At 35.7% G+C, this 22,862-nt stretch overlaps 2 protein-coding genes across 5 annotated transcripts in view; one reads left to right on the top strand and one right to left on the bottom strand.

Annotated features, from left to right (window-relative positions):
• The window catches only part of SUCO (SUN domain containing ossification factor), a 100,361-nt gene that overhangs the window by 34,952 nt on the left and 42,547 nt on the right, over positions 1-22,862 (top strand). For 2 of the 4 annotated variants that reach the window (XM_037825334.1, XM_037825333.1), the window contains exons 7-10: positions 14,408-14,531; positions 15,317-15,441; positions 15,935-16,002; positions 22,371-22,478. In XM_037825334.1, the coding sequence (XP_037681262.1) occupies positions 14,408-14,531; positions 15,317-15,441; positions 15,935-16,002; positions 22,371-22,478 (425 nt within the window). Of the gene's footprint in view, positions 1-14,407; positions 14,532-15,304; positions 15,442-15,934; positions 16,003-22,370; positions 22,479-22,862 lie in introns of all 4 variants that reach the window. The other 2 variants (XM_037825335.1, XM_037825332.1) reach the window with 1 other exon arrangement.
• Positions 20,097-20,546, bottom strand: LOC119528128 (acylpyruvase FAHD1, mitochondrial-like). Its single transcript, XM_037828828.1, has one exon. The coding sequence runs from the start codon at positions 20,544-20,546 to the stop codon at positions 20,097-20,099; it is 450 nt and encodes a 149-aa protein (XP_037684756.1).

Below are 22,862 nucleotides of genomic sequence, written 5' to 3'. Positions count from 1 at the left end.
TGGCTATCCAGTTCTCCCAGCACCATTGTTTGAAGAGACTATTCCATTCCAGTTGAGTGGACTTGGCGGCCTTGTCAAAAACCAGTTGTCCATAAATGTGTTAAGGTCTATTTCTGAACTTTCAATTTGATTCCATTGGTCAATTTATCTGTCTTTATGCCAGTACCATGTTGTTTTGACCACTGTAGCTCTGTAATATGTTTTAGTGTCAGGAAGTGTGAGACTTCCAACTTTGTTCTTCTTTTCCAAGATGTTTTTGGCTATTCAGGACCCCTTACCCTTCCAGATAAATTTGATGAATTGACTTTTCCTTTTCTGCAAAGCAGGCTGTTGGAAATTTGGTAGAGATTGCATTGAATCTGTAAATCTATTTGGGTAGAATTGACATCTTGATGATATTTAGTGTTCCAGTCCTTTAAAACATGGACTGTTTATTTAGGTCTTTGATTTCTTATAGCAATGTTTTGTAGTTTTCTGTGTACAGATTCTTTATATCCTTGGTTAAATTTATTCCTAGATATTTGATTCTTTTAGCTGCTGTTGTAAGTGGAATTTGTTTCTTGATTTCCTCTTCAGATTGCTCATTACTAATGTATAGAAACAGTACTGATTTTTGCATGTTGATCTTACATCTCACCACTTTGCCAAACTCGTTTATTAGCTCTAGTAGCTTTGTTGTAGAATTTTTGGGATGTTCTATATATAGCATGTCATCTGCAAATAGTAAAAGTTTTGCTTCTTCCTTTCCAACTTGGATGCCTTTTATTTCTTCCCTAACTATGCTAGCTAGAACTTCTAGCACAGTGTTGAATAGCAGTGGTGACAGTGGGCTTCCGTGTTTTGTTTTAGATCTTAGAGTGAAGGCTTTCAGTCTTCACCATTGAGTATGATGTTAGCTGTTGTTTTTTCATATATGCCCTTTATCATGTTAAGGAAGATTCCTTTCATTCCTGTCTTTCAAAGTGTTATCAAGAAAGAATGCTAAATTTTTTCAGATGCCTTTATTGCATCCATCAAGAAGATCATTTGTTTTTTTCTCTTCAATTTGCTAATGTGACGTATTATGTTAATTGATTTTCATTTGTTTCTGCTCTAATCTTTGTTATTTTTTTCCTTGTGCTTGCTTTGAGGTCAATTTGCTGTTCGTTTTCTAGTTCCCCCAAGTGTGCAGTTAGGGCTTCAATTTTAGTGCTTTCTTCTTTTTTAATGCTGGTGTTTAGGGCTGTAAATTTCCCTCTCAGGCCTACCTTTGCTTCATCCCCTAAGTTGTTTTTTTTTCTTAACGTTTTTTATTGTGAAATGTAACATATGTAGAACAGTAATAACTTTCAAAGTATGATTTAACAAGCAGTTGGAGATCAAATTTCAAAGAATGTTATGGGTTATAGTCCAACAATTTCAGATAATTTCCTTATTGTGAAATATATATAAAGAAAGGTGATAACTTTCAAAGTACAATTTAATAAGTAGTTATATAGGTAATTTCAAAGAATGCTATGGGTTATAGTTCCACAGTTTCAGTTATTTCCTTACTGTGAAATATAACATATATACAGAAAGGTAATAACTTTCAAAGTACTATTTAACGAGTAGCTATAGAGCAAATTTCCAGGAATGTTATGGGTTCTGTTCTACCATTTCTGTTATATCTTTCTAGCTATGCTAATACCCTAGCATTTGCATATATATATATACAAGAATTTATATAGAGACTCATTATTCATAATCCTTTGTTAAATCCTATCTTGTCTGTGCCTACTCTTTCCTCTCGTTTGATCACTTTCTTGATCTTCAGGGATGTCTAGCCAGTAACAACCCTAATTTGTTCATATTGAAAAGGGGTGTTGAGATTATGGAAGGCAGCTGCCTCTGGCTCATGTTGTTGAAGAGGCTGTTGCCTCTGGGTTTTGGAACTTATCTGGCATAGGGACACTCTGGAGGATTTAGGTCTGAAAAATAAACTTAGTAAGTGAAACTTTTATAGAGTTTTAGATTGGGACCTAGGTATTTCGGGACTGCTGTTGGTTAGGGTTTGGCATAACGTGGCCATTTGGAATATCTGACTGAAGGTTGCGTAAGAGTAACCTCCAGGATAGCTTCTCAACTATTTGAATCTTTTAGCCACTTTAATCTTATTTTGTTATCTTTGTTTTCCCCCTTTTGGTCCAGAAGGCATTTTCAGTCCCTCAATGCCAGGGCCAGGCTCATTCCTTGGAGTCGTGTCCCATGTCGCCAGGGAGATTCACTCCCTTGGGAGTCATGTCCCACGAAGGGGGAGGTTAATGAATTTATTTGCCAAGTTGGGCTTAGAGAGTGAAAGGCCACATCTGAGCACCAAAAGAGGTTCTCTGGAGGTGTCTCTCAGGCATAGTTATAGATACGCTTAGCCTCTCTTTCATGAGGGAGGGCTTGACTTATTAAGGGGTTCCTAATTTCACATAGTATATATTCTGTTCAAGATAAACAATGTCTCACATTATCTTCACTTGGTTGTACTGTCATCATCACTCTAAATTTTAAACAATTATCATAAAACTAAACACCCCAAAGCTCTTATCAACCCCTAATTATTCATCCCTAGTGTAGTGCTGGTAAGGTATTCCTATTAAATATAGTCTATAATATGCAATGGATAGTTTTCCCCATTTCCCACTCTGTTGTTAACTCTTTGTACCAGTGTTATACCTCAGAAGTATATCGTGCAAACACATATTTATATTTGTAGTGCTAATCTGTGGGATACATGCCTTTAAACAACTCCTTCCATCAAGTTCACCTTCAGTGCACCACTGATAACTTATAATCCCATTAACAAACAGTCATCACCCCTCCATTCCCATACCATTAAGTTCGCCATGATTAACATGTCTGTACATATTAAGTATCATTCCCCTTCACTAGCTTCTGTCTATCTCTAGGTCCCCTATATTCTACATTATAAGACACTGATTTTACATTTTCAGAGAGTTCATAGTAGTGGTAACATACAGTATCTCTGCTTTTGTATCTGACTTATTTCATTCAGCATTGTGTCTTTGAGGTTCATCCATGTTGTTTTATGTTTCAGGACCTTGTTCCTTCTTACTGCTGCATAGTATTCCATCATACGTATATAACACATTTTGTTTATCCACTCTTCTGTTTTAAAGGACACTTTGATTATTTCCATCTCTTGACAATTGTGAGCAGTGCTGCTATGAGCATAAGTGTGCAAATGTCTGTTGGTGTGACTGCTTTCAGATCTTCTGGGTGTATACTGAGAAGTGAAATTGCTGGATTCTAGGGTAACTTGATACCTAGTTTTCTGAGGAACGGCCAAACTGTCTTCCACAGTAGCTGTTCCGTTATACATTCCCACCAGCAATGAATAAGAGTTCCAATTTCTCCACATCCTCTCCAGCATTTATAGTTTCCTGTTTGTTTAATGGCAGCCATTCTTACTGGTGTGAGATCATATCTCATTGCAGTTTTGATTTGCATGTCCCTATTAGCTAGGGAATATTTTTTCATGATTTTTTTTTTTTAGCCATTTGTATTTCCTCTTTGGAAAAATGTCTTTTCATATCTTTTGTCCTTTTAATAATTGGGCTGTTTGTACTATTGTCTTTGAGTTGTAGGATTTCTTTATATATGCTGGATATCAGTCTCATCATATATATGGTTTCCAAATATTTTCTCCCGTTGAGTTGGCTGCCTCTTCACTTTTTTGACAAATGCCTTTGAGGTATAGAAGCTTTTAATTTTGAGGAGTTCCCATTTATTTATTTTTTCATTTGTTGCTTGTGCTTTGGGCGTAAGGTCCAAGAAGCTACCTCCTAATACTAGGTCTTGAAGATGTTTCCCTACATTATTTTCTGGGAATTTTATGGTACTGTCTCATATTGAAGTCTTTGATCCACATTGAGTTAATTTTTGTATAGGGTGTGAGGTAGGGGTCCTCTTTCATTCTTTTGAATATGGATATCCAGGTCTCCCAGCCCCATTTGTTGAAGAGACTATTCTGTCCCAGTTCAGTGGATTTGGGGGCCTGTACTGATTTGAATGTATTATGTCCCCCAAAATGCCATGTTCTTTGATGCAGTCTTGTGTGGGCGGACATACTAGTGTTGATTAGGTTGGAATCTTTGGATTAAGTTGTTTCCGTGGAGATGTGACCCATCCTACTGTAGGTGTTAGCTCTGGATTATTTCCATAGAGGTGTGGCCCTGCCCATTCAGTGTGGGTCTTGATTTAATCACCGGAGTCCTTTAAAAATGCTGCCACAGAGCTAGACGCTAGCTGGCTTAGCTCAGAGATGCTTGGAGTTATGGACCCCTGACATTAGCTGCAGCTTAGAGAGACATTTTGAAGACAGCCGTTGAAAGCTGCCACTGATATTTTGGAGAACGCGATTTTGAAACACAACGGGGGAGCAAGCAGACGCCAGCTACATGCCTTCTGAGCTAACAGAGGTTTTCTGGACGCCATTGGCCTTCCTTCGGTGAAGGTATACTTGTGTTGATGCCTTAGCTTGGACACTTATGGCCTAAAGATTGTAACTTTGTAACCAACTAAACCTCTTTTATAAAAGCCAAGACAATTCTCGCGGCATTGGCCTACCAGAGCAGGGCATTATACAAAATCAGTTGATCATAGATCTGGGGGTCTATTTCATTGATCAATATGTCTATCTTTGTGCCTATACAATGCTGTTTTGACTACTGTGGCTTTATAGAAGGCTTTAAAGTCAGGAAGTGTAAGTCTTCCCACTTTGTTCTTCATTTTTAGAATTTTTTTAGCAATTCAAGGCCCCTTTCTCTTCCACATAACTAGCTTTTCCAAGTCTGCAGAGTAGGTTGTTGGAGTTTTTATTGGAATTGTGTTGAATCTGTAGACCAGTTTGAGTAGCATTGACATCTTAACGACATTTAGCCTTCCTATCCATGAACATGGAATAGGTTTCCACCTGGTTAGGTCCTCTTTGATTTCATTTAGTAAAGTTTTGTAGTTTTCTGTGTAGAGGTCTTTTTTATGTCCTTGGTTAAGTTTATTCCTAGGTACTTGATTTTTTTAGTTGCTATTGTGAATGGATTTTTTTTCCTGAGTGTCTCTTCAATTAGTTCATTTCTACTGTATAGGAACATTACTGACTCTTAAACATTAATCTTGTATCCGGCCACTTTGCTGAATTCATTAGCTCAAGTAGTTTGTCATCAGTTTCTCAAGATTTTCCAAATATACAATTTTATCATCTGCAGATAATGACAGTTTTACTTCTTCCTTTCCGATTTGGATGCCTTTTATTTCTTTGTCTTACTGAATTGCTTTGGCTAGAAGTGATAGCACAGTGTTGAATTACAGTGGTGATAGCGGGCATCCTTGTCTCATTCTCAATCTTAGGGGTAAGGCTTTCAGTGTCTCACTGTTGAATACTATGCTGACTGTGGGTATTTCATGTATGCCCTTTATCATATTGAGGAAGTTTCCTTCAATTCATACCTTTTGAAGTAATTTTATCAAAAAAGGATGCTGGATTTTGTTGAATGCTTTTTCTACATCTTTTGAGATGATCTTTTGATTTGTTAATATGTTGTATTACATTGATTTTCTTACGTTGAACCACCCATGCATGCCTGGAATGAATCCCACTTGGTCCTGGTGTATGATTCTTTTAATGTGTCTTCGGATTCGATTTGCAAGTATTTTGTTGAGAATTTTTGCGTTTATTTTCATTAGGGAGATTGGCCTGTAGTTTTCCTTTCTTGTAGCATCTTTATCTGGTTTTGGTATTGGAATGATGTCAGCTTCATAAAATGAGTTAGGTAGTGTTCCTTTTTCTTTGATTTTTTGAAAGAGTATGAGTAGGAATGATGTCAGTTCTTTTTGGAAAGTTTGGTAAAATTCCTCTGTGAAGCCATCTGGCCCTGGGTTTTTATTTGTAGGAAGCTTTTTGATGACTGATTGAATGTCTAGTTATGAATGGTTTGTTGAGGTCTTCTACCTCTTCTCAGGTTAGTCTAAGCTGTTCCTGTGTTTCCAGGAAATTATCATTTCCTTAAAATTGTCTAGTTTATTGGTATACAGTTCATATTATCCTCTTCAGATTTTTTAAGTTTCTTCTTAATCCACGGTAATGTCCTCCCTCACATTTCTGATTTTGTTTATTGGGTCTTCCCTCTTTTTGACTTTGTTGTCTAGCTAAGGGTTTTTCAATCTCTTGATCTTCTCAAAGAACCAATTATTGGTCTTATTTATTCTCTCTCTTTTTTCTTTTTTGTTCTCCATATCATTTATTTCCACTTTAATCTTTGTTATTTCTTCTCTTTTCCTAGCTTTAGGGTTAATTTGCTAATCATTCTCTAGGTTCTTCAGCTGTTCAGTTAGGACTTTAATTTTAGCTATGTCTTCCTTTTTAATGTATGCATTTAGAGCTATAAATTTCACTGTCAGCATCGCCTTCACTGCATCCCATAGATTTTGATAAGTTGTGTTCTTGTTTTCATTCTAGTTATTTACCAATTTCTCTTGCAATTTCTTCTTTGACCCACCGATTGTTTAGGAGTGTTTTGTTTAACTTCCCCGTATTTGTGAATGTTCTGGTTCTTTGGTGGTTATTGACTTCTAGTTGCATTCCACTATAGTCAGAGAATGTGCTTTGAATAATTTCAATCTTTTTAAATTTGTTGAGGCTTGTTTTGTGCCCTGGCATATGATCTATCCTGGAGAACATCCTCTGTCTGGTTGTTCTATCTATAGAAGAGAGTGATGTATTGAAGTCTTCTACTGTCATTGTAGAAATGTCTATTGCGTCCTTCAGTTTTGCCAATGTTTGTCTCACGTACTGTGGAGCACCTTGATTGGATGTATAAACATTTATGATTGTTATTTCTTCTTGATGACTTGTCCCTTTTATTAATATTTGGTGTCCTCCTTTGTCTCTTATGACATATTTGCATTTAAAAAGTCTGTTTTGTCTGGTATTAGTATTGCTATCCCTGCTTTCTTTTGGCTGCAGCTTGCGTGAAATATTTTTTTCCATTCTTTCAGTTTCAATCTCTTTGTGTTGTGGGGTCTAAAATGAGTCTCTTGTAAATACCATATTGATGGATCGTACTTTTTAATCTATTCTGCCAATCTGTATCTTTTAATTGGGGTATTTAATTTATTCACATTCAGTGTTATTACTATGAAGGCAGTTCTTGAAACAACCGTCTTATCCTTTGGTTTTTATTTGTCAGATCTGTTCCCCCTGCCCCTTTCTCTCTCTCTCTCTCCCTCTCCCTACCTCCCTCCCTCTCTCTCTCTCTCTCTCTCTTCCCTTTAATTTGCCGTTACTAATACTTTTCAGATCTGTACCCTTCTCATAAGTTTTGATATTTTGTATTCTTGTTTTCATTCATCTCAAGATACTTACTGATTTCTCTTTGAATTTCCTCTTTGACCCAGTGATTGTTAAGAGTGTGGTTTTTTAATCACCACATATTTGTGAATTTTCCAACTCTCTGTGTGGTGTTGATTTCCAGCTTCATTGCTTTGTGGTCAGAGAAAGTGTTTTGTGTAATTTCAGCCTTTTTAAATTAATAAGACTTGTTTTGTGACCCAGTATGTAGTGTATCCTGGATAATGGTCTGTGAGCACTTGAGAAGAATGTATACCCTATTATTTCAGGGTGCAATGTCCTGTGTGTCTGTTAGGTGTAGTTCATTTATCATATTATTCAAATTCTCTCTTTCCTTATTGATCCTCTGTGTAGATGTTCTATGTATTGATGAAAGTGGTGTATTGAAATCTCCAACTATTATTGTAGAGATGTCTATTTCTCCCTTCAGTTTTGCCAGTGTTTCCCTTATGTATTTTGGGGCACATTGGTTAGGTGCATAAATATTTATGATTGCTATTTCTTCCTGGTGGATTGTCCCTCTTAATAATATGTAGTGTCCGTCTTTGTTCCATACAGCAGTTTTATATTTAAAGTCTATTTCATGTAATATTCGTATAGCTACCCCAGCTCTTTTTTGGCTACTGTTTATATTTAATATCTTCTTCCAGTCTTTCACTTTCAACCTATATGTGTCCTTGGGTCTAAGGTGTAGACAGCATATAGATGGATCTTAATTTTATGTATGTAGACAGCATTTAGATGGATCTTAATTTTATAGCCATCATTCTGGTCTGTGTCTTTTGATTGGGTAGTTTAATTCATTAACATTCAGTGTTGTTACTGTAAAGGGAATACCATTTTATCCTTTGGTTTTTATATGTCATATCTTTTTTTTTGTCTGTCTTTTTACCCTTTTAGTTACCCTCACTGATAATCTTCATTTCTACATTCTTCTCCAAGCCCTTCTCTCTTGCCTTTTCCATTCAGCCTGCTTCCATTCTTCCTGTTTCTCTTTAGTGTTTCTTGTCAGGCAGGTCTCTTGTTGATGAACTTGCTCAGTTTTAGTTTATCTGTGTATATTTTAAACTCTCCCTTATTTTTGAAGGACAGTTTTGCTGGATAAGGAGTTCTTAGTTGGCAGTTTTTCTCTTTTAGTACCTCATATATTTCATAACACTGCGTTCGTGCCTCCATGGTTTCTGCTGAGAATTAGGCATTTAATCCTATTGTTGTTCCCGGTTATGTGACAAATCGTTTTTCTCTTGCTACTTTCAGGAGTCTCTCTTTATCTTTAGCATTTGACATTTTGATTAGAATGTGTCTCGGAGTAGGTCTATTAGAATATGTTCTCTTTGGAGTATGCTGCTCTTCTTGGACATGCATATTGGTGTCTTTCATAAGAGTTTGGAATTTTTCAGTCATTAGTTCCTCACATATTCTTTCTGCCCCTTTTCCTTTCTTTTCTTGTGGGACACCCATGATGTGTATGTTTGCATGCTTTTGCTGTCATTCAGTTCCCTGACGCACTGCTCAATTTTTTCCATTCTTTTCTATCTGTTTTTCTGTCTGTGAGAATTTGGATGTCCTGTCTCTCAGGGTGCTGATTGTTCTTCTGCCTGTTCAGATCTGCTGTTGTATACTTCTAGGTTATTTTTTAATCTCCATTGTGCCTTTTATCCTGATAAGTTCTGTTATATATATTTTTTAAACTTTCAAATTCTTCTATATGCTCACATGTTGTCTTCTTAATATCCTTGAATTCTATATCCGTATTTCCCTTTATGTCCTTGAATTGATATAGAAGATTTTGTTTGAAGTTCTTTGATTAGTTGTTCCAAATTCTGCAACTCCTCTGACTTTTTAATTTATTCCTTTGACTGGGCTGTATCTTCCTGTTTCTTAGTATGGCTTGTGATTTTTTTGCTGCTGTCAGGGTATCTGATTATCTTCATGAGTTTATTCTGAAGGTCAGTTTTGCTCTGTTGTCTAGGGTTTGTTGTTGATTGGCTTTGTGTTAGGGCTCTTCTTCAATATTTGTTTCATCAGTGTTTCACAGCCCAGACATGCCAGGGATCCACGAAGAGGGCACAGACCAGTTCCAAAGGGCCCTAGGGAGATGGTCAGGGATGACACTGAAAGGCCATTTTGTTGACTCCCCAAGGCTCTGCTTTACTGGCCTGCCTACCAGGTGGCCCTCTTTGGCAAGCTGTTGCCTTCAACTCTAAGAAGGCAGTATGGTTTTAAATGTCTGTTGGCTTGCCCCCATCAGAGGCAAGGTTGAAACAGTGGTGTGGCAGCTTGTGTCTGGGGCGGGCTAAAACAGCAGAATCCAGTGGTCTAAATTCATGGACCAAAAGCTGTGATCTGCAGTCAGCCATATCCCCTTCTTCCACCCTCCCTGTTCTTGGGGAGGAGAACTTCCATGTCCCTCTCCATCTGCAGGAGCCAGCCAGCTAGGGACCAGACCTGAGGCTGCTTGCCTTAAGAATGGGGGATGGGAAAAAAAAAAAGATGGGGGGATAGGCCTCAGCAGCCACAGTGGAGCAAGTTACTCACAGTTTTTCATTGCAGTTTCTTAGTCTCTTTGTCCCACCTTTTCCTAGATGCTGCACAGTGCTCCCCTGGCTTCCATAGCCCCAGAGCAGTAGTTTCAGACAGTTTCTGACTGTCCACTAGCTGTCCTTGGAGGAGGAGTGAGTCCTGCAGCTCCCTACTCTGCCATCTACCCCACAAGTTTTTCCACATTTGTTACTTTTTAATGTGGGTCTTATTTTAGTTTTCCAACTGCTAAAACAAATACCATACAGTGGGTTGGCTTAAGTACATGAATTTATTGACTCATTGTTTCAGAGGCTGGGAGACGTTTGAAGCTAGGCAAGGCAATGCTTTCTCCCCAAAGACTGTGGCATTCTGGGTCTGGCTGCTAGTGATGCTTGGCTTTTCTGTCCTTGGCTTTTCTGTCACATGGCAATGTACAAGGTGGCATCTTCTCCTTCTCTTCCAGGTTCTATTGACTTCCAGTTTTTAGTTGCTCCCTATCACTTCCCCCTTCTGTGTCTAATTTCCTTTGCTTTTAAGGCTCAGTCTCATTCAGTTTGAATACCTGAATAACCTTTGAAAGCTCCTGTTTACAACTGGGTTCACACCCTCAGGACCAGGAGTTGGGACTGGAACATGCCTTTTGTAGGGGAAATGATTCAATCCCCAACAGCTCTTTTGTTCTCCACTTTCTCTTTCACTTATTTTCAGTGAATCGGCACTTGAAATTAGTCAAACTTCATTCTGGAGACTTTCACTATCATTGCACCAGCTGCTTCTATGATGCTTCTTCCAAATGTAGGAGCTTAGCGTTTTGTAATTAGACATCTTGAAGGAGCTAATTTTCCCAATGAAATCAAGTCTAGAATATGTTAAATTTCAGCTGTCAGTTACTACAGTCATAGATTAGATAAACATTAAAACACGTTGTCTTTGGTGCTGTTTAAGTTCAAATGTAAAATTCAAGCATGGTGGCTGGCTTTGTCCTAGATTTGCTTGTTCTTCTTAACTATAACAAACTGAAACTGATCTTTATTACCCAAAAGACTTAAACCGTTTGTGAGTCTGTGCTAATAGGCAAAAAAGTGGAACTTTTACTGTATTAATTACCTCCTATAAATATTAGTATCTCAGAAAAATTGTCAGCGATAATGAACATATTATGGGTAATATCCAGTGTGAGGTATCCAGTTAAGTGTGAGTGGGAGAAAGTTTGTTTTTCAGTGTAGGTAGATCTTTGTGCTGTCTCTGATATCTCAAGGATCTGTAAGACCTGAGTTTGCTTTGTGTATAGACAGTGCTTTACAAAACCATCTTATTTGTTGTCAGGAAGTAATAGTGATTATTTCTCCTGGGCCTCAATTGTTGTCTTTATCTTCTTTTCTTACTTTGTGTTGCCATTCTTCTAGTGTTTATATTTTACTCTTTAAGTATCACAGCTAGATTAATTTTCATATCCATATGTATCTTATTTTCTCATTGTATTCATACTAATGTTTTATTTTGTCTCATTTAATATTTTAATTAAAAAGTTAGGGGTAATACTAGCTCTTTAATCTTTGTTTTCTGCTATGTATTTTTTTTCTATTTTTTTTTAATTGAGATTGTTCACATACCATACAATTATCCAAAGATCCAAAGTGTACAATCAGTTGCTCATGGTACCGTCATACAGCTGTGCATCCATCACCACAATTAATTTTTTTTTCAATTTTTAGAACATTCTCATTACTCCAGAAAAGAAATAAAGACAAAAAAAAAAAAGAAAACTCAAGTCTTCCCATACCCCTAACCACCCCCCCTCCATTATTGAGTCATAGTTTTGGTATAGTACATTTGTTACTGTTGATGAAAGAATGTTAAGATACTACTAACCGTAGTATATAGTTTACAATAGGTATATATATTTTTTCCTATATGCCCCTCTATTATTAACTTACAGTTATAGTATCATACATTTGTTCTAGTTCATGAGAGAGATTTCTAATATTTGTACAATTAATCACAGACATTGTCCACCACAAGATTCACTGTTGTATACATTCCCATCTTTTAACCTCCAACTTTCCTTCTGGTGACATACGTGACTCTGAACTTACCCTTTCCACCATATTCACACACCATTCAGCACTGTTAGTTATTCTCACAACGTGCTACCATCATCTCTGTCCATTTCCAAATGTTCAGGTGCACCCTAGTTGAACATTCTGCTCATAATAAACAACCACTCCCCATTCTTTAGCCTTGTTCTATATCGTGCTAACTTATATTTCATGTCTATGAGTTTACATATTATAATTTGTTCATATCAGTGAGACCCTGCAATATTTGTCCTTATGTATTTGTCTTATTTCACCCAATATAGTGCCCTCAAGTTTTCTTCATCAACCCATTTTTTTAAGATGGTTGTTCACACACCATATACATTCCATCCTAAGTAAACAATTGTTGGTTCCCTGTATCGTCACATATTTATGTATTCAGCACCATCACCACTATCTATATAAGGACATCTCCATTTCTTCCATGAAGAAGGAGGAAGAGTCAAATAAGGTAGAGGGACAAAAGAAAAAGAAAGAGAGAGCGAGAGAGGAAAAAAAAACATGACAGCTAGAAAGCAGCAAAAGGAAAGATAGCATTAAACTAGAGTAGAGTAAAGAGTCAGACAGCATCACCAATGTCGGGAGTCCCATACCCTTTCTCTATTGCGCTCCCCCCCGCCTATGCATTTAGCTTTCGTATATTGCCTTTGTTATATTAAAGGATCTGCTTTGTATTTTTAAATAGCTACATACTATATTTACTAAGCTACCTGACTTACTCAGTTTGTTCTGCAAAGCATGCCTAAATGGAAGTTGTGTGGAGGCCACAAAATCTTCTTAAAAGGAGGTTTGGAAATGGTTTTACTTCCTTTTAAGAAAAAAAAAAATACTTCCAGAATTTATGGAGATACATGCCTTTGTATAGCAAATACATACTAAATGAGTCTTGGGCCATTTGCCAGTTAGGTGTCTAAATAGGTTTTGTATACTTTTCAAGGCACTGTTAATAAATATGTTATATGTTTTAGGTACACAGAAATGATTAAACAGTAATATGAACATTTGTGTATTTAGCTTAAGGTAAAAAAAAGTTACAGATTGAATTGTATGCCCTTCCCCTAGTAACATTTCTTCGGTCATAAGCACTATCTTGAATTTGGTATTTTTTTTTCATTTTAGAGCATATTTTAAAACTTTTCCAAATATACGTAACTATAAACAATAATTATGATTTATGTCTGGCTTACTTTAAAACAATATAAAATGGCATCATTCTTGACCTAAGTATTATTTTAACTTAATTGTTTTTGAGATTTGCCCATTCATTTTTTTCAGAGCTCTGTTATGTTCTACACTACTCCAGTTTATCCATTCTTCAATTAATTAATTTTAGGTTGTTTCTAATATTTTGATTATTACAGAAGTGCTGCAATGAACATTTTATTCATATTTTCTTAGGCGCTTGTGTGTTTTCACTGACACTTGTGCATATTAATGGAATTATTGGGTCAAAGGTATATACCTCTTTAATTTTACTTAATATTGCCAGATTTAAAACTTTTCTTCAGCAGTCTAATAGATTTCCCTACAGACTCACACATATACCTCCATCAGGTGTAATTTATATGGTATCTCTGTGAATTTATTTGTATTTCCTGATGATTACTAAGGTTGAGAATTTTATTTTCTTTTTGCTGAATATATTGTTCATGTTCTTTGCTCCCTTTCCCTTATTGATTTATAGGCATTCTTTATAGTTGATAATAGTCCTTTGTTGGCTTAATGTGTTACAGATACTTCTCTAACATGGTGGCTTTTTGGTTCATGTAGTTTGTAATCTTTTGATAAATTTAATTTACTTATTCTATTGTATTCTAACTAATGTATCAGTTTTTAAAAAATGAATTTTGCTTACTCCATTTCGTTTAAGTCCTTTTCTACCCTTAGTTATAAAGATTTTTTTTTCTTTTATTTTCTTATAGGGTTTTAAAGGTTTGCTTTTCACATTTAGGATTTTAGATCCACCTAAAACTGTTTATGTACATGGCACTTCTTAATAAGGAGTTGATGAAAACATACTTCATCTACAATCAACTTCCTTTAAGATGTGCATTATTTTAACTTAGATTTTAAAGTGAATATACTTAAACTATAGTATTTATTAATTTGTACACTTTGTGTATGAGTAATTGTTTGCTAAGTGTATAATATAGGGTCTTGTACAACCCACTCTTAAATTGCTAACATCTGAAGTAATACAATCTCTGGTATGGTACTTAGGTAAAGTTAAGAATTCTTTCAACTAAGTAAACCAAAATACTTCTTTTTATTCCCTCCCCCCCAAATATTATCTATCATATGTTCTAAAAATTAAGACTTTAATTTGACAGAAGCATTGTATTCACTTCTGTAATTTATTAACCTATATTTGAAAGTTGAAATCTGTACATTTTGACATTTCTTTCAGAGTTCTGATTATTCAAAACCAGGAGAAATTGACCCTACATCTGTAGTAAGTCCCAAAGATCCAGAAGATATACCAACATTTGATGAATGGAAGAAGAAAGTTATGGAAGTAGAGAAAGAAAAGAGTGAGCAAGCACTGTATTCTTTGTTGTTGTTTAATTTTTAATTTTTTATTTAAGGAGGTGGTTTAAATATGTTTTTCTCTTTTTAATTTGTGAAAGAAAATAAAATTTTTGAAAGTTTTAAGGGTGAAACTTATCAAGTTGCTGTTAATTGCTCACCCATATGTAATTTGTCTATGTATAATTGTCTTTGTATAGTTACGTAAATTTTAAATCTGAATTAAAATACATTCTTGAAAAATATAACATAGAATAAAATAAGATAAAGATGGCAGAGCAGTGATTTTCATCTCAGTTTATAAAAGTAAAATGGAAAGTTCTGAGTCATAAAGCCTTAAAAATAAGCTGCAGCCTTTAAGCTGCCGACTTGAATTTCTTACCTCGGGCTTATTCTTATAATCTACTGCAAGTAGAGTTGGACTGAAGTTTTACATTTTCTTTTTGCTTTTGTGTGATCTCAAGAGTTAAGAATTCTTAATAATGAGGTTAAAAATAGAAAGCTAGCATTCATCCTTAATATAATGAAATACATATATAAAAGGTTTTGATTCTTGTGGACAGCTTATTTTGTGAGTTATACTGCTTAGACAATTAAGTGATGTAGATTTTTGTGGTTTATTTATTGGGGGCATTTTAAAGCTGTTGAGGTGAAACATTTTAAATTTCTTAGGGATTTTTAAAACCCATTCTCTAGAAGTCAGCCTTTGCTTTTGAGATCATTGTGTTGTTGGGGGTATTTTCAGTCATAATCACCATTTAAAAATGTTTATAATAAGGTTTATCTGCAGGTCAGTCAATGCATCTGTCTTCTAACGGGGGTCAACATGCCACCAAGAAGGTCCAAAAAAATAGAAATAATTATGCCTCAGTAGAATGCGGTGCCAAAATTTTGGCAGCTAATCCAGAAGCCAAGGTACTTAAGTATAAAATTCTTCTATACATAGGAAACTAATGACTATTAAATATAGATAGTGGTTTGCCGGGAGCTGTATTTTAACAAATGCTGTTTTCCTAATTCACTAATAAATGAAGGATTATGCTTTTAAAGACAAGTTCATTTAGGAATTCTTTATTAGTTATGTTGATTAATATGTAGCTCCATGTTTTTTAAACTTTAAAACCTGTATGAAATTTTAAAGAGGAAATAGCTAATGGAAAATTATTTTTCCTTTATACTAACAGACAATTGAATTTTAAAAATTTTTAAGACTTATTTAATGCTATAGCCGTAATTGGTAAATTTTAGCCACTTTTATGTTTTTTCCCAAATGAGTGTTTCAAAGTCTTAGGTGTATTTTAATATCTAAACGTACAAAAATCCTAGAATGCTTTGGAGTTAAAATAAATTTTCTTTATTTTTTCACAAGTAATTTACCTCCCCTCATTTTCTTTCCATTTTTAAATAGAGCACTTCTGCTATTCTTATAGAAAATATGGATCTTTATATGTTGAACCCTTGCAGCACTAAAATTTGGTAAGTAGTATAAAATTTTTTAAACACATTCTGTATATGTGCATATTATGTTAAGCTTTTAATTAAGATTAGGTTTATTTATTTATTCATATGGTCATTTAATAAGCATTTGTGATTGACTGATGCTATACTCTGGTTTCATACTTATCTTAGGTTGTGGGATACACAATTGAAGACACATGTCTTTCCTTTTAAGGAGATCACAAAAAGACAAACTGACATCTGGTTAAACAATTATGAACTAGTATAGAAAGTGCTGTTGAAAGGATATTATGGGAACAGAGATGGCATATAACTGCAAGAGGGAATGAGGGAGGGCTTCCCATAAGAAATAATTCCTGAGTTGAATCTTGAAGGATTCAGAGGAAATGGCAAATGAGGGGGGCGAAGATATTCAGGAAATGTGTGAATAAGAGAACAGCACCAAAAAGAATGTATTTCTCCAGAACAACTTTAAGTAGAAGCACTGCAACCTGAGGTAGTTCTTTTAATCATGACAAAGTTATGTATGTTGCACCTATTTTCTCCAGTTTGTGGATTGTCCTCTCAATTTGTCTTTTGATGAATAGAAACTTTTGTAATTTTAATGTAGTACAATTTATCTGTCTTGTAACATTGGAGCTTTTTCTTTTTTAATGTAGATCATCTGTCTCTGCCCTGAGGCCATAAAGATTATTATCTTACATTTTCTTTAAAATCTAAAAATTTTGTACTTCATATTTAGGTTTTTAATCCCTCTGGAATTTTTTTTTTTAAATGTGGTGTGAAGAAGGGACTCATCTACCTCCTCCATTTTTGTTTATTTTTTATTCAGTTGTTCATACTTTCCCTCTGAGTTACAGTGTGCCTGTTTCTTACGTTTCTTTATATGCATGGGTTTATTTCCATACTCTGTTCCTGTCCACTGGTTAATTTATTGTTATCTGCAGTGACACCACATTTTCTTTAGCTCTAGAAACCTTAATAACTGGTAGCTCAAGTTTTTGCATCGTATTTCTCTTCAGGACTGGCTTGGCTATTCTTCTATCTTTGCTTTCTCTTATTTTTAGACTTTATATCTCTTTTAAGTTCCCCAAGTATCATGTTTGGATTTTTTTTTAAATTCAGTTTTACTCAGATATATTCACAAACCATACAGTCATCCACAGTGTACAATCAGTTGTTCACAGTACCTTTATATAGTTGTGCATTCATCATGACAGTTATTTTTTGAACATTTTCATTACCCCCAAAATAGAATAAGAATACAAATTAAAGTAAAAAAAAACACCCCAAACATCCCATACCCCCTATCCCTCCCTATTATTCATTTACTTTTTGTCCTCATTTTTCTACTCATCTGTCCATACACTGGATAAAGGGTGTGAGCCACAAGGTTTTCAGAATCACATGGTCACACAGTGTAAGCTATACGGTTACACAGTAGTCTTCAAGAATCAAGGATACTGGGTTGCAGTTCGACAGTTTCAGGTATTTCCTTCAGCTATTCCGATACACTAAAAACTGAAAAGGGATATCTGTATAATGCATAAAAATAACCTCCAGAATGACCTCTTGACTATCTGAAATCTCTCAGCCACTGAAACTTTATTTTGTTTCATTTCTCTTCCCACTTTTGGTCCAAGAAGGCTTTCTCAAGTCTGGATTTTGATTGGAATTGTATTGAGTCTTTAGATGCCTTTCAGATACTGTTTTCTTATCCATAAAGGGGATATTTATTTAGGTTGTCTTTAATGCTTTTCAATACTATTATTTTTAAAAAAAATTCCTAAATTAAAAAATGTATTCCTGGGCAGCTTATTATTTTTTTTATTACTATTATAAATGGTATATTTTAAAAATTGCATTTTGCTTGTTTCTTATGTATAGAGATGCAATTGATTTTTATATATGGATATCTAGCTTGTATTGTTTTGTTCTAATAATTTGTAAGTAGATTGTTTTGGAATTTCTATGTAGAGAATTACAACTTCCCTACATAATTTTTTCTTTTTTTAAAATTTTTGTCTTTTACCTTTTTTGTCATAACACACTGGCTAGGTCCTTGAGAAAATTATTGAATAGAAGCAGTGTTAGTAGTCAGTCTCATCTTATTCCTTATTAGGAAGGCAGTGCCTCTAACGTTGCATCATTAAATGTGTTGTTTGGTGTAAATATTTTGTAACTCTCCTTTGTTAAGAAAGGTCCCTTTTCCTGGCTTGTATTATTTTGTTTTTAATGTATCGAGTGTTTTTTGTTTGTTTGTTTGGCGTCTCTTGATATTTGCTTTTTCCCTGTTTTAATTTATTAATGTGAAGAATTACAATTATAGAGTATCAAAAGATAAATCGTTCTTGAATTCCTAGGATAAACACATGGAGATCTTTTTTTGTTTGGTTTGCTCAAGTTTTGTTTAGGTTCTTGAGTGAGGTTGGCCTGTAACTATTGTTTTTTGTGTATGTTTTTTGTTTCTTTTGTTTTGGTTATACTATTCTTATACAGTGAGTTGTGGAATGTGCCTCCTTTTTCTGTTTTTTGGGGAGTGTTTATGTAAGATTAGAAGCATATGTCCTAAGTTTGGAACTTACCTATAAAACCATGTGGACCTGTTGGAAGATATTAAATTAAATTGTATAATCTTTAAAAATAAGTAATATGTTCAAAAGGTTCAAACCCAAAAATATGTTTAAAAGAAGGGAGAAAGGTTACAGTGAGAAATTTTCCTTCCATTTCTGTCATTATCTTCCTATCAGTGTTAAGTTTTAGATGTCTTTTTTTTTTTTTTTTTTAATAGCATGACATTTAGTAAACAAATCCACTTATGGGACCACATTATAACTAAATGTTTGAATCTTCTTATATGTCTGCTTAAGAGATACCACCTGCATTTTGTTCAAGACTTTAGGTTCTGGCCTTGAGACAGCTGGTCACATCTTGGCTCTGCCATTCTGATCTTAGTCAGCCTGCTTAACCTCTAAACTTATGTTCTCATCTGCAGAATGGTAGTGACAATGCCAACCTCATAGCTTTGCTGACTATTAAATAAGTGGAAATATCTTCTCAGTGTCTAACAGCAGTAAGTGCTAAATAAATGTTAGCCATGATTACTAAATTAGATGTGCTCAGCTTCCTCCCAGGGGCCAGTAGATACCTTGTGTTTATACTGAGAACAGGAGGCCCCCTGCATAAGCCTAAAGAACTCCACCAGCTACTCTGATAGCTGTGCTGTGCACCTGCTCTAGCTTTTTGTCAGAAGCAGCACTCCCAGGCCATTCAATTTCCCTGAAGTCTCCTTATGTCTGGCTGGGAGCCAGAGGTGCTGATTTACTGTTCACAGTTAGAGCACAGTGCTGAGCAGTCAGAGGCCGAAGATCAAGGTCAGCAGCCCCATAAGGAGACAGTGTCCTCCTCACTACTGTTCAGGGAAAAAAGTATACTTTAAGGTCACACAAAGGATGGCACATTTATTTGGAAAACAACAATTTCAAAATTATCTTCCAAGCTCTGAATCTGTGGGCTGGAGTGGACACTCTGAAGTCAAATTGTTCACTTATTGAATGCAATTTTAAATTAACTGATTATCTGGTATAGTGTTTTTCCAAATTTCCCTGAAATCATTTGGAGTGCAGTGTAAATACAGCTTCCTTGGCCATTACCATGATTATTTGATTAAGTGGTCTGGAATGGGCCAGTAATTTGGAAATTTTTTTATTTACAAATTCCACCTTATCCATCATCAAGGGAATTTCAGAAATACAGATATGAGACATGATTTTTAGGTTCCTTTGCAGATCAACCCATTAAAAAAGTCTCATCCAGTCCAACTTTAGGAACAGAAACTACCATCAGTCTTCTGGAACATTTGGTTTAATAATTTCTCTTCTTCAGAGTCATCATCACTCCTTTATTCTGGTAGTCTCCTAGAAGACACTGTTTCTTTCTTCCATGACTGGCCCAACCAGGTCTGTCTTGAAGGGTCCATTTTCCTTGAGTTAAGGCTCAGTAATCTGATAAAACCATTTTTTTTACTTCTCATTAAAGGCTTGCAACATTTAATAACCTTTGCTTCTGTCTTACTCCCTTCTCTCTGGAAACTTAAGAAGTTAGGGTGCTTTTTATAGACTGGATATTATGGCCTTAAATGTCATACTGATAACCCCATGTATGCCAGCTTGGATCTCATCATTTTCTTTAACAGGACTGCCTTCTTTTGGCCTCCCAGTCAAAATATCATCTCCTTCTTCCAAAGTCATTATGCTGGAAACATAACTGATGATGTAGGGGATGGAAAAAATCATGGAGGACATCTCACCGTCCTGCTGGAGCTTACCATTGACCTTGAGCCAGAGCTTCAGGTTGTGAGGGTCAGGGACCTTCTCTTTGGGTGTGAACACTGACATGGCAGGAGTCCAGGGCAGCCCCTTCTTCTTGCACTTGTCCTGCACATCTTGGATGGTCATGTCCAGGCACAGGGTGTAGCCGACCACGTAGTCCAAGGCTGCGGCCTTGGGGACTGTGCAGTCGTGTGCACCCATTACCATGCCCAGTTCCAGCTTGTGGTGCATGCAGCAGCAAATACAAATAAAGATCTATAGTATGATAAAGGTTTGTGTGCCCACTGCCTGGGAGGTAACCTCTAAATATTTGGAAATTTCCCTGATAGGACTGTCTTGTTATTCATATGCTAACAAGATGACTCAGGGTGGGACCAGTTTCACCCATAGTTTTAGAAGGGTTTGAGGGGCCGGCCACACCAGAAAGATCAACCATGTCATTAGGGGATTGGATCTTTGAGCTATGTCGTGTTAGGCCTGCTGGGCATTGATTCCATCATTCATGCCTGCGTAGTGAAGCCCTATACGAACTCTGGACACTGGAAACTTGCGTGTGCTTCCATAATGGATAATATACATCAGTGTTCCAGGAGGGTGACACATTCTGACTTCATATGGAGAGAACACCAAATCTTGCGTTTGAGACCCTTCTGTAGCTCTCACTACCCATCTCTTCTTTCGGTTTCCGATTTGTATCCTTTCACTGTAATTAAATTGTGATAATAAGCATGGCGCTTTCAGTGAATTCTGAGTCATTCTGGTGAACTCTTGAACCCGATGGGTGGTGGGAACCCCTGAATTTGTAGCCATTTGGTTAGAAGTGTGTGTGGCCCTGGAACCCCTAAACCTGGAACTGGTGTTTGTGAGAGGGGTGCCATGCATTAGTGTGGTACATTTGATAGAGTTGGTGAAAGAATGTTATTATAATTGTACTATTAAATATAGTTCATTGTTTGTATTGGGGCTCACTGTATTGTGCAATTCTAGTGAATTACCCTTTATACCTAGTAGTACTCTCTTTTAGATTTATTTTCACAATTGTAAATAACAAGCAAAGTCCTGATTTTCTCTCATTCCGCCTCCTCCACCCCCCACCCACCTACCCACCCATTGTTGTGGTGGGTATGGAAAGTGTTAAGGCTTTGGAGCAGTATAGATATGTGTTCTGACTTTAACTTTACTACTTATTGGCTAAACAGCTATTAGGGCTTTTGATTCTGCTGTTTTAAAGTAGTTTAAATACAATAAAAGTTTAATTTTCTCTGACATAAATGCCAGACCTGGTAGGTGGGTTGAACTGAAGGGCTGCTCTGAGAACAGAACAAAGGCCCTACACACCTTTGTCATATTTCTTTGCCTTCATTACTGACATGATTTACTCCTACCACATCTTCCTCATTCCAGCCTGTAAGGTGGGAGAAAGCAAATGGAGGATTAGCAGCTTCATTTTAAGGACTTGACCTAGAAGTTGCACTCTACTTTTGCTCACATCCCATCACCCAGAACTAAGTAAACATTTCCAAGGTGGGAAATACAGTCTTTGATGGGTGACCATATGTTATATGTCAACTACAAGTTTAAGGGTTCTTTTACTAAAACAAAGGAAAGAATGTGAGGTAGACATAAGTATTTATTGAATGATTCTGTAAAACAGAGATAATACCTTACAGTTTGATTGTGAGAATTAAATAAAACAATGTATGTAAGTCACTTAACATGGTTTCTGTCCTTTAAACTAGTCAATTTAATACAACCACTCACTGTCAAAGCCATTCATTCTCTAAGAATGAGCTTTATTATTAAAAAAGAATTTTTTTTTCATGATATGATTGGGCAAAATCAACATCTTGTTTTATTTATACTTTTTTCTCCCACTAATTATATGCTTGGGAATGTTCCCTTTTGGATAACTCGGGCTACTAATTCTCCTTCCTTACATTTTAACGAGTAACTTCTAACAGAAGTCTAGTTTGTGTAAACTGTTAATGCCATGTTTGATGTGATTTGTTATTTTGGGTAGTTTTATCTAAATAATGTCTTGTGTTCTTTTTGAAGGTTTGTTATTGAACTTTGTGAACCAATTCAAGTAAAACAACTTGATATTGCAAATTATGAATTATTTTCTTCTACTCCTAAAGACTTTCTGGTTTCTATCAGTGACAGGTAAATTCTAAAGCTGGTTTCTATAGGATCTGTGTTGGATCTCTGGAATAAAAATTAAACAATGGGTCACTCTTTTTAGCTTCATTCATTTTATTTTTTATATTATCAGTTTGTAATAGTAGTAATAATACTACTGTAATGTTGGCATTTGTCCAGCACTTGGCTTTCATTAACTGATATAATGCTTATGACAACCATTTGCCTTCATTCCCTTATAAGATAAGGAAACAGACAAGAAGAGGTTAAGTAGCTTACTCAGGTCATCTGACTTTAGACTGAGATCACAATTTGGACTTGGTCTCTGACTTCAAAGCCCTTACTTTTAATCTTATGCCCTATTGCTTCCAGGTATTTCATTTAAAATGTATTAAGAGAATACATGTA

This window comes from Choloepus didactylus, chromosome 2 (assembly GCF_015220235.1).
Source record: "Choloepus didactylus isolate mChoDid1 chromosome 2, mChoDid1.pri, whole genome shotgun sequence".
In the NCBI taxonomy this organism is placed as follows: Eukaryota; Metazoa; Chordata; class Mammalia; order Pilosa; family Megalonychidae; genus Choloepus; species Choloepus didactylus.
This window is presented reverse-complemented; position numbering and strand designations above follow the sequence as displayed.